General features: G+C 35.6%; 1 protein-coding gene across 4 annotated transcripts; it reads left to right on the top strand.

The window, feature by feature from the left end:
- The first annotated feature begins 740 nt into the window (after positions 1-740).
- LOC131155262 (probable ethylene response sensor 1) lies at positions 741-7,890 on the top strand. 4 transcript variants are annotated; one of them, XM_058108272.1, is made up of 7 exons: positions 779-1,064; positions 1,320-1,579; positions 2,821-3,750; positions 5,682-6,050; positions 6,153-6,419; positions 6,796-6,923; positions 7,306-7,890. In XM_058108272.1, the coding sequence occupies exons 3-7, from the start codon at positions 2,842-2,844 to the stop codon at positions 7,523-7,525; spliced, it is 1,893 nt and encodes a 630-aa protein (XP_057964255.1). In that variant the 5' UTR covers positions 779-1,064; positions 1,320-1,579; positions 2,821-2,841; the 3' UTR covers positions 7,526-7,890. The 4 variants fall into 4 exon arrangements, with proteins under 4 accessions (XP_057964254.1, XP_057964255.1, XP_057964253.1 ...); XM_058108270.1 differs by lacking the exon at positions 779-1,064 and adding an exon at positions 1,144-1,229; XM_058108269.1 differs by lacking the exon at positions 779-1,064 and adding an exon at positions 1,144-1,229 and having other exon boundaries at positions 1,313-1,579.
- Positions 7,891-10,113: the final 2,223 nt, after the last annotated feature.

Genomic DNA, 10,113 nt, shown 5'->3' with positions numbered 1-10,113 from the left:
TGGAACATATAATTATTGACAAGTCAATTGTTCTTTTAGAATTATATATGTTCTTTCATGGTTAGTGAGATAAATTTGCATTTCTTAAATGAGACGGTAATGAAAATATGAATAATGCTTTAGGATGAATTTAAAATAATAGATGGAACACATAATTATCACATAATGCTACAACATTAAAATTATTATTCTTTCAAAATTTTAAATGTTTTTTTATGGACGATGAAATAAATTTGATTTAAGGTCGAGAATGCATATATGGTTAATGCTTTAAGACAAATTTAAAAACAATTGAACAAACATATAATTATTAATTATTGATCATCATATTGGGTCTGGACAAAAGATATTGATCTTTTTTAAGATTTGATAAAAAAACAGTAACTTATCTTGAGGTTTCAAAATTTTTCAAGAACTTTTCTAAAACTTCAAAAGATTCAAAAGACAATAACTTATCTTGAAGTTTCAAAATTTTCAAAAACTTTTCTAAGATTTCAAAAGATAGTAACTTATCTCGAGATTTCAAATTTTTCAAGAATGAATTTTATGAACCTCTCCGTGATTTATAAAAATATATATATATATATATATATATATAAATCTTTCTTTATATTTTATAAAAGTTAAATCTTTTCAGAGGGGTTTAATATTTTTCGACAAAACATTTATAGGGCCCACATGGATATAGAGAACAGTGAAGGGCACTGGCCCAATCGCTGTCCGCTGTCCTTATGAATCTCATCTTATTTAATTAAATAAATAAGTGCAAAATATCAACGGAAGAATGATTCGCACGTGCGACGGCGAGCTGAAAGCAAGCCATAAGCGGATCCGAAGCTTGTCTGGCACGTGAGACGACTCCTGTCATGCTCTGGTTCCCACCGCTTTACTCATTACCTGCTTCCGTCTCCCCGAAATCCTCCTCCGTCAGACAACTCCTCCACTGAATTCAGTTCTTATACCAAAATCGTGTTTGAGGAATTAGGGCAGTGGATGGTTCGAGTCGGATGCTGTGATTCTGCGACTGATTTGTGGTCGTCGACTTCGTCTTCTTCAGGTTGCAGGTAATCTCTTCTGTTTGTTTTTCGTTTTTGATGTGTATGTAATTATTTTTTGGGGGGCTCATTCTTTGGCCGATTTTAGTTGGCTCCGGTTTGATTGAGTGGCTGATGTCTGTATTTTCAAGAAATATTTTTAATCAGTGTTCACGTTGCGTATGATTTTGAAAGGTACTGTTGTTTGCATTTTATATAATAATTTGAAAAATTAGGACCCATTTGTGCATACGTAGATAAATTTAACTATTTTATAGTTTGTAGGTTGAGGCTTTGCGAAAAAGGTTATTATAGGATGGAGCAAGCCTAATGATCTCTCAATTTTTTACGTAAATTGGAGACTTGAGAACTACACGGGGAGCAAGCAGCATTCCAGGCTTCTAGGCTGAACTCACAAGGCCTCTAAGCTGAAACCACAATGATCCAAAAACTTGAAGAGTGAGAAGATTTTTTGGAGAGAAGAATTTAGTGATACCCAAAGTAAAAGAACTGTTTAATATATATATCCGTAGGCTTCAGAAGAGGTAGCCCTTTATTCTCATGGATTCTCTTGTTCTTCTCCTTCCCTGTGCACCAAGCTAGACAAAGTGTGGCGCCTTCCAAATTATGTTGCTTCTCTTAGAACGTGTCAAGCATGGTTTGGGTGTGACCCAAGCCCTAAACAATATTAAATGCAGGAGAAGATGATCACTAGAGTATATGAATGGATTTTACTTTTATGTGATTAATCCTCAGTTCTTAGCAAAGTTCAAGTAGTTTTGGAAACTTGGATTGGTTATTGTAAATTTAGTATGTCCGTGCTTTTAATCAATTTATTCTCCTAAGAAAAGTGATAAGGAGGTTGTCTTCTTCTTTCGGAAACTTGCGTTGGCTATTGTAAATTTAGGGATTATTGCTAAACATGTGACTTTAATCAATTTATTCTTTAAGAAAAGTAACAAGGAGGTTTCTTCTTACTTTGGAAACTTGGGTTGGTTATTGTTACTTTAGTGATTATTGCTAAACATGTCAGTGCCTTAAATCAATTATTATTATTCTTCTTTTTTGTTTTTGTTTTTTGTTTTTTTGGGGTGAGGGAGGTATGGTTTGGCTACATGATAAACAATGGTCGTCCTTGAAGAACACCCTAAAAACAATTTTATTTTTTGGGTGAGAGCATTGGAATGTTGATACTGCGCACTGATAAATAAAAATGTCTATGATGAAAGTTATCTTTCTTCAATGAGGAGAAAGTTGCCTGTCTTGTAAAAAAAATGAGAAGAAGATGACTATTAAGGAACAGAAATCATGAGATGCCTTATTGACTTTGTCTCATAAATTATAATTATTATTCATACAGAGAATGACAGAAGTTTTCTTGTTCTCTAAGGCCTCTTTAAACATCTGATATAGATTCAGTATGTCCATTGAAACTTCTTTTTAATAGAACCCATTGGAACTGTTATATAAAGTCGAACTGATCATTCCATTACAGAAAATGCAGCTGTTAATCCATATAATGATATTGATGGTGAAATTTGCATCTGCTGCCACCAAATTTGTCCAATGGTCTTGTTCTTGATTATGGATTTTGAAATGCTATGTAAAGTAGATTGGAGGTATTCATATTTCATGTCACAACCAAATTCTCACTAAATTAAGCCCCTCATTTGTTGGCACTATTTGCAATGGGGAAAGTCGTCTCTTCAAGTCCAGTGGCCTTTCACTATCTGTGGAGCTTGATTGATAAAATTATATGCCTAACCTATTCTTTTTCCATTCTCAGAGTTGCTGGGGCAGTTATTGGATGATGGACTCGTGTGATTGCATTGACTCACAATGGTCTACAGAAGAGCTTCTAGTGAAATATCAATATATATCAGACTTCTTCATCGCCCTTGCTTATTTCTCTATTCCCTTGGAACTTATTTACTTTGTACAAAAATCTGCTTTTTTCCCATATAGATGGGTGCTAATGCAGTTTGGGGCTTTTATTGTTCTTTGTGGAGCTACTCACCTTATAAACTTATGGACCTTCTCTATGCACTCTAAAACTGTTGCTGTGGTGATGACGATTGCCAAAGTTTCTTGTGCTGTTGTATCATGTGCAACAGCTTTGATGCTGGTTCATATTATTCCTGATCTGTTAAGTGTTAAAACTCGGGAACAGTTTTTAAAGAATAAGGCTGAAGAGCTGGACCGGGAGATGGGTCTTATCCTTACTCAAGAAGAAACTGGAAGGCATGTCAGAATGCTGACCCATGAAATTAGAAGCACTCTTGACAGGCATACCATATTGAAAACAACTCTTGTTGAGCTGGGAAGGACTTTAGGCCTGGAGGAATGTGCTCTGTGGATGCCATCACGGACTGGTATGAACTTGCAACTTTCTCACACCCTAAATCATCAGATGTCTGTTGGATCTACTGTGTCAATCAACCTTCCTATAGTCAATGAAGTCTTCAACAGTGCTGGAACAATAAGAATACCATATACCTGCCCACTTGCGAGGATCAGACCTCTTGTGGGAAGATACTTGCCGCCTGAGGTTGTCGCTGTGCGGGTACCTCTTTTACATCTTTCAAATTTCCAGATTAATGACTGGCCTGACCTCTCCGCAAAAAGTTATGCAGTGATGGTTTTGATTCTCCCGACAGACAGTGCCAGAACATGGCGAGATCATGAGCTGGAACTCGTAGAAGTTGTTGCAGACCAGGTTCTTTTATTATCTGTTTATCTTGCCACCTTTCATTCAGAAATATTGCATGTTCTAATATTGCTATATTTGTTACCTGAGGAATCACATATCATGTCATGTGCATTGGAGCACAAATTCCCCTTGAACATTATTCCCAATTGTCATAATTTCTCTTTTTTAGTTGACTTACAAAGGGGACTTTTTTTTTTTTGTTTTTTTTTTAAAATGTTCTTAATTCCCAAAAGAGATGCATAATTTGGAGTCCTTCTGAGAATGCATTATTAACAGAAAACTGGATCTTCATATGCAGTTGTTTCACTGTCTCTGATCTTGTTTGCATGTGTATGTACACTATAATCTATCATGTAAAACTTGTTTAGATTATATTTCTTGGAAGCGGATAATTGTATTATGAGTGGTTTACTTGCCCATTTTTATGGCATGTAAAACTTAGTTTTAGTTATAATTCATATTGTGAACAACTTCTAAGTTTGTTGTGTAAAATTTTGATTTGGCATTGTGAAAAGAAAGAATTGTCATTAGTAATTGCTCATTGTAAAGGAACTGATAGTATGAACGAACTGATGCCATTTTGCTACTTCAATGATTGGTCATTGGGTACAAATCAATGTTTGAAAATTGCCGTGTGTCCATATATTGATTGGCATGCCTGACATAAATCCCTACTGCTAGATGAATCTTTTTCTGCCAATTTATGTGATCATGGATCATTTCTTTTGATAGATTTAAGGATATTAAATCCTTACTCACTATCTCCTCTCAAGTTATTTTAGGTCTATCCCTACCCCTTCTACTGCCCCCCATAGTAATTAAGTCACTCTTCCTCAAAGGTGCACTATAGGGTCTACATTGCAAGTGTCCATACTATCTGAGTCGTCGCTCCCTTATCTTATCTTCTATAGGAGCTACACCTGACTTATCACAAATATGTTCATTCCTTAATTTATCTTTTAATGTTATACCACTCATCTATTTAAGCATTCTCATCTCGGCAACTTTTACTTTTTGGATATTATGTTTCTTCGTTGCCCAACATTCCGATCCATATAGCATAACTGGTCTTATAGCTATTTTATAAAACTTCCTTTCAATTTTAAGGGTATTCTACGATCACATAGCACACTTGAAGTATTTCTCCATTTTACCCAACCTGCTTTAACTCTATACATTACATCATCTTCAATTTCTCCTTCAGCTTGCATAATAGATCCAAGGTAATGCATCACCTCATGGTATATGACAAAAACTAGGGCCATGTATGGACCCTCATTGGAGGCTGATTAAGGAGAAATGGGTTGAGGAATTACTGGACTTCAGCTCAATAGATTTAGAACAATTAATTAGGCTTATGTTATTTGGGGGTTTGTTTATAATATTTGTGTATTTTAGGGTTCTTTTTGTTATTTTATGTATCTTTAGGGATATATGTGCAATTTCTTGTATTATAGGCTTTCTTATAAGTAGTGTGTGAAAGCCATGTAAGAGTTGGGTTATTGGTGAATTTGAATTGAAGTTAATTTGTGTTCTTTCCCTTAAGTATTTCTTCTTCCCACTCTCATCTTCTTCCTTCTTCTTCTTTTTCCCCTTCCCTTCTCTCCTCAATTTCTTCTAATTTGTCCCTTGGCAGCAGATCCTTGATGCTGTCATGCATCACCTCATGGTTAAACTATTGTCACTATAAGTTTAATTTTTTTGTTGTATCCTTTCTCCTGTTGCATTAGCTTTATGATACTTTTTATTGCTGCTCAAAGAGAAAATGGTTTAATCCTTTATTTTATCTTGGGAATAATATTTTAAGATCTGCCTCAAAATTGTATTCATTTTATAAGCTGTCTCATTTTCTTTGGTTCTGCTCAGTTATCATGTATGTGTGACTAAACTCGTAGAAATATCTATTAATCCTTAATGTATTGTAACCATTCTTGCAGGTAGCTGTTGCTCTTTCACATGCTGCGATTCTAGAAGAATCTATGCGAGCCCGTGATCAGCTTATGGAGCAGAATGTTGCTTTAGATTTAGCTCGACGAGAGGCAGAGATGGCAATCCATGCTCGTAATGATTTCCTAGCTGTAATGAATCATGAAATGAGAACTCCAATGCATGCCATCATTGCTTTGTCTTCTCTTCTTTTGGAGACTGAACTCACTCCTGAACAAAGAGTAATGATAGAGACCATATTAAAAAGCAGCAACCTTCTGGCAACTCTTATTAATGATGTTCTAGATCTATCTAGACTCGAAGACGGTAGCCTAGAATTAGAACTTGGAACATTCCACCTCCATGGGGTTTTCAGAGAGGTGAGTACCCTGGACTGGGTACTTAGAGATTTATTAGAGGACCATATTCTGCACTCATATTTAAGCCTCAAATCAATGTTATTGATTTTTTGTTCATTATAGGTCATTAATTTGATCAAGCCTGTTGCGTCTGTAAAGAAGTTATCAGTGAGTTTGATCTTGGCCCCAGATTTGCCTCTGTGTGCGGTTGGTGATGAGAAGCGTCTTATGCAGACACTCTTAAATGTTACGGGTAACGCTGTAAAGTACACAAAGGAGGGATATGTTTCACTTATAGCTTCTATTGCAAATCCTGACTCTCTAAGAGATTGGCAAACTCCTGAAGCTTATCCTGTATCAAGTGATGGTCACTTCTTCTTACGTGTGCAGGTTGCTGAATTGTTTCTTTAACTTTATTTTTGCTTAACTGGATTCCAGTCCTTCTATATGGATCTAAAAGTTGCGTAAGTGTCGTAAAAGAATTGCACTGCTGAGGTTTAAGTAAACTCTTCTGTTGTTATATGATGATTGGAATTTCTGGGATTGCAGAGCATTCCTTTGCATCACTTATAATATTATGTGATCTGCCTGCTTCATTTACCTGATTAAAAGGTCATAGAATATCTGTATCAACATCTTTACCCAGCTACCTGGGTATAATCATTGCACTGTTGCCTATAGCTTCCTCATTATTCGAGCAGTTTGAAACACTAAATTGAGTCTTTTCTATTTTGTTTGATGTCCTCATATATATCTCTTGCTGCAGGTTAAGGATTCTGGTTGTGGTATCATGCCTCAAGATATTCCGCACATTTTCACCAAATTTGCTCATTTTCGAAATGGATCAAATCAAAGTAACAGTGGTGCAGGTCTTGGGCTTGCCATCTGTAAACGGTATTAGTAGAAATCAGCATCATATTGTTGAAATACAGTTTGCAAATTTCTGGTGGAGCTACCATTCTAGTCTTTCCCCAACCCTATCAATGGCATGTTTGGTTTGCGGAATGGAATGGGCTAGAAAATGAATGGAATGAAAATTTGAGTGGAAGGGATGGGAAAATCAAATGAGAAATTCGATTCCATTCCATTCCATACCAAACATGCAGTAAGTAGCTTGGTAAAGTGTCAGTTTTTTTTACTGATGTACTCCCCTAGACTTCTGGATAAATGTTGGCTTACTAGCAATGTTTGTTAGCACAGGGACCACGAAATATTCTAGTGTTAATCTTGTGAATGCTGTTATTGTGTTGACTTACTTTTGGATTGATTGAATCAGGTTTGTATGTCTCATGGGGGGTCACATTTGGATTGAAAGTGAGGGCCTGGATAAAGGCAGCACAGTTACATTTGTTGTCAAACTTGGGATATGCAACAATCCAGATGAATTATCAGCACAACAGAGTGCACCTAGAAGAGCAAATCATGGAAGTGCAGAGCTTGCTGGTCATAAAACAGTTATTAGAGATAATGAACCGCGTTACCAGAGAAGTTTTTAAGCAAAAGATGTTCTAGCACCACAGGATCCAGCTTGTGTTAGTATTGGTTTTCCTTCTTGATATTAGTTTTTCAGTCACTGAGCTAGCGGGGGTGTTGCAAGAATCTTAACATCAGGCCCAAGCAGGATCATTGATTGTAGAGGTGATGAAAGACTGCGTATATGTAACCTTTGGCATGATTTTAGTGCAAGTGTCGTATAGAATTAATTTCTTTTGTGCTGGGTGTTGGATATGATTTAACACAATACATGAAAAAACATTCCAAGTTGGAAAGATCAAGAGGTCACTGGTGAGAGTTGGATGATGTATTTTTCACGTTGAAATGAAAGCATGCTGCTCGAAAGCTTGACATGTAGTCTTCTCAATTCTGTTCTCGCATTTTATGTTTGGTGGTGGATGGGTGAGTAAATTTAGCATTTTGGTATAAGCAACTTGAAATATGTTCTTACATAGCTTCTCTTTTTTGGATATCTAATATAAGGGAATATGGATTAAAAGACCTTATGGTTGAGTGATCACCACAATATCGTTACGAGCCTTAAAACACCAGCCTAACTTCCTTCCAAGTCGAGCATAAATTCCCATAAAAGTCATATATCCAAGTAGGGAAGAAGGTAGTTGTATTTCCTTGAAACTATGCAGAAGATTCAAAATACACCCAATGGAGCCCATGGTGTAAGTCTCACTAATCTAAGAAAATAAACGAATTCATATCTATGTGCTTGTGTCTGATTATATTGGTATTTGGATTGATTAAAAGAGTTTTGGAATCAGTACCGTTCGACCATGCTTGTAGAGGCTGAACGACACACCCACAAAACAAATCGAACTGGGAAAATTGTATTTTTCACGTATTTTTTATTCAAAATTAGCAAGGGCTTCTGAAATTGGGTGAAAAATGAGAGCATATAATCAAAAGAAAATTAAGATTTTATACAAAAATTGGAGGAAACCCAAATCAATGAGAAATTTAGGTCATACGACTCGGATACAGTCAATCGGGTAGAGAAGGACGCAGGGAAGTAGGCCCAAGCGTAGCCTAGATGCGTGGAGCTCTCTAGCGGACCCTATCATGAATATATATATATTTCATAATTTTCTAGAATTTCTAGGGCATATACCATAATTTTTTTAACTTGTCTAGAAATTAATCTCTCAAAATTCAAAATTCTAATTACTTATTTTATGTCGTACTCTATAATCAGGGGACAAAACTTTTTTGATTATTTGTGGAACATGCAGGAACCACATTAAATTCATACTCTTGATGGTGACATTATTTTGAGCATGAATTGAAATTTTGATTATGATGTATACATATATTTTTGGTATAATTCCAAGCGAGGGGGTGAATTTGATATTTTAAAATTACTAGGTCAAATTACAATAACAATCAGTAGTTTACAATCCAGGGTCTGTCTAATCCAATATTAATCCAGCAGATATAAAAATAATTTATACAAGTATCACAGTTCCAATATTTCCTAATCAAATACAAATTAATATTTAAAACCACAAGCAGTAATATTAACGGATAAATATAAGCATGCAAGTGCAGAAATGTAAAGAGTATAAGAAAAGAATGAAACAGGTTTTTATCGAGATTCAGCCAATATTGTCTACGTTCCCGCCTCAAGCCAACCCACTTGAAGATTTACTAAATGCTCACTTAACCAAGCGGAGCGATACCGTTTACAATACTCCTTACGAGGCAGAGTCTCCTTAGCTTACTTACGAGCGAAGCCAAACCTTGACACCTTATAGGTCGGTGCCTACCTAACTCAATTACTCAGGCTGAGCTAAACTGGTACACTTTATAGGATGGTGACCTCCTCTTCTGACGATACCACAGGCCAGGAATACAACAATATGAAAGTTGTGTGTACAAATGTGGTGCTTCTACAATAAGCAGATGATGTACAAATTTAAGCTTATATGCACTCTTGTATGATGGGAGATTAAGCTCAATAGAGTTTATATGATATCTCTCTAAAATGTATATACGTATGGAATAATGTGAGAGATGAAGCTAAAAAATGATCGTTGATTCAAATATAGTATTTTCACTAAGTGCATTTTCAAAGATCTTAAGAACCCAAATAATATCTTCAAAGGGTATTTTTCAAATATAAAGTGAAGGAGATGTTGAAGATTAGCTTATAAAATACTTTTACAATAATCACCAAATAAGCTTTTGAATCTTACAACGAAGATGCAAAGATTCACTAGCTGTAAAGAGTTCTACCAAAAAATATTTATGGATCAAATAATATGGGAAGAACTCAAACTTACTCTTTGTTGGCTTTGGTGCAATCCCAAGAGGTGCGCGCCCCGGGGGGTGGGGGTGAATTGGAGATTTAAAATTTTTTTCCTAGGTTCAACTAATCCAGCAACAGTATTACACAACCTAGGGGCAATTTGAATATGTATGAAATTGCATAAATGATATATTTATTAATTTTCAGCCATGCAAAGCAATTTTAGTATCTCTCAACCAAAAAAAAATTACGTGTCAATTAGATATGTAGTATATTAAGTAAGGAAATTAAACCAAGCACAAAGCAGAATATAAAGCAAGGAAAGTAAAG

This window comes from Malania oleifera, chromosome 5 (assembly GCF_029873635.1).
Source record: "Malania oleifera isolate guangnan ecotype guangnan chromosome 5, ASM2987363v1, whole genome shotgun sequence".
NCBI lineage: Eukaryota > Viridiplantae > Streptophyta > Magnoliopsida > Santalales > Ximeniaceae > Malania > Malania oleifera.
Note: the sequence above shows the minus strand (reverse complement) of the source record. Positions and strands in the feature narration are given on the sequence as shown.

What these genes read in the sequence shown, in the direction of transcription:
- LOC131155262 (XM_058108271.1), top strand. Translation starts at nt 2,842, where the DNA reads ATGATGGACTCGTGTGATTGCATTGACTCACAATGGTCTACAGAAGAG. An exon ending in ACTTCTTCTTACGTGTGCAG is followed by an intron (nt 6,420 to 6,795) that starts GTTGCTGAATTG and finishes CTCTTGCTGCAG; the next exon opens with GTTAAGGATTCTGGTTGTGG. An exon ending in GGGCTTGCCATCTGTAAACG is followed by an intron (nt 6,924 to 7,305) that starts GTATTAGTAGAA and finishes TGATTGAATCAG; the next exon opens with GTTTGTATGTCTCATGGGGG.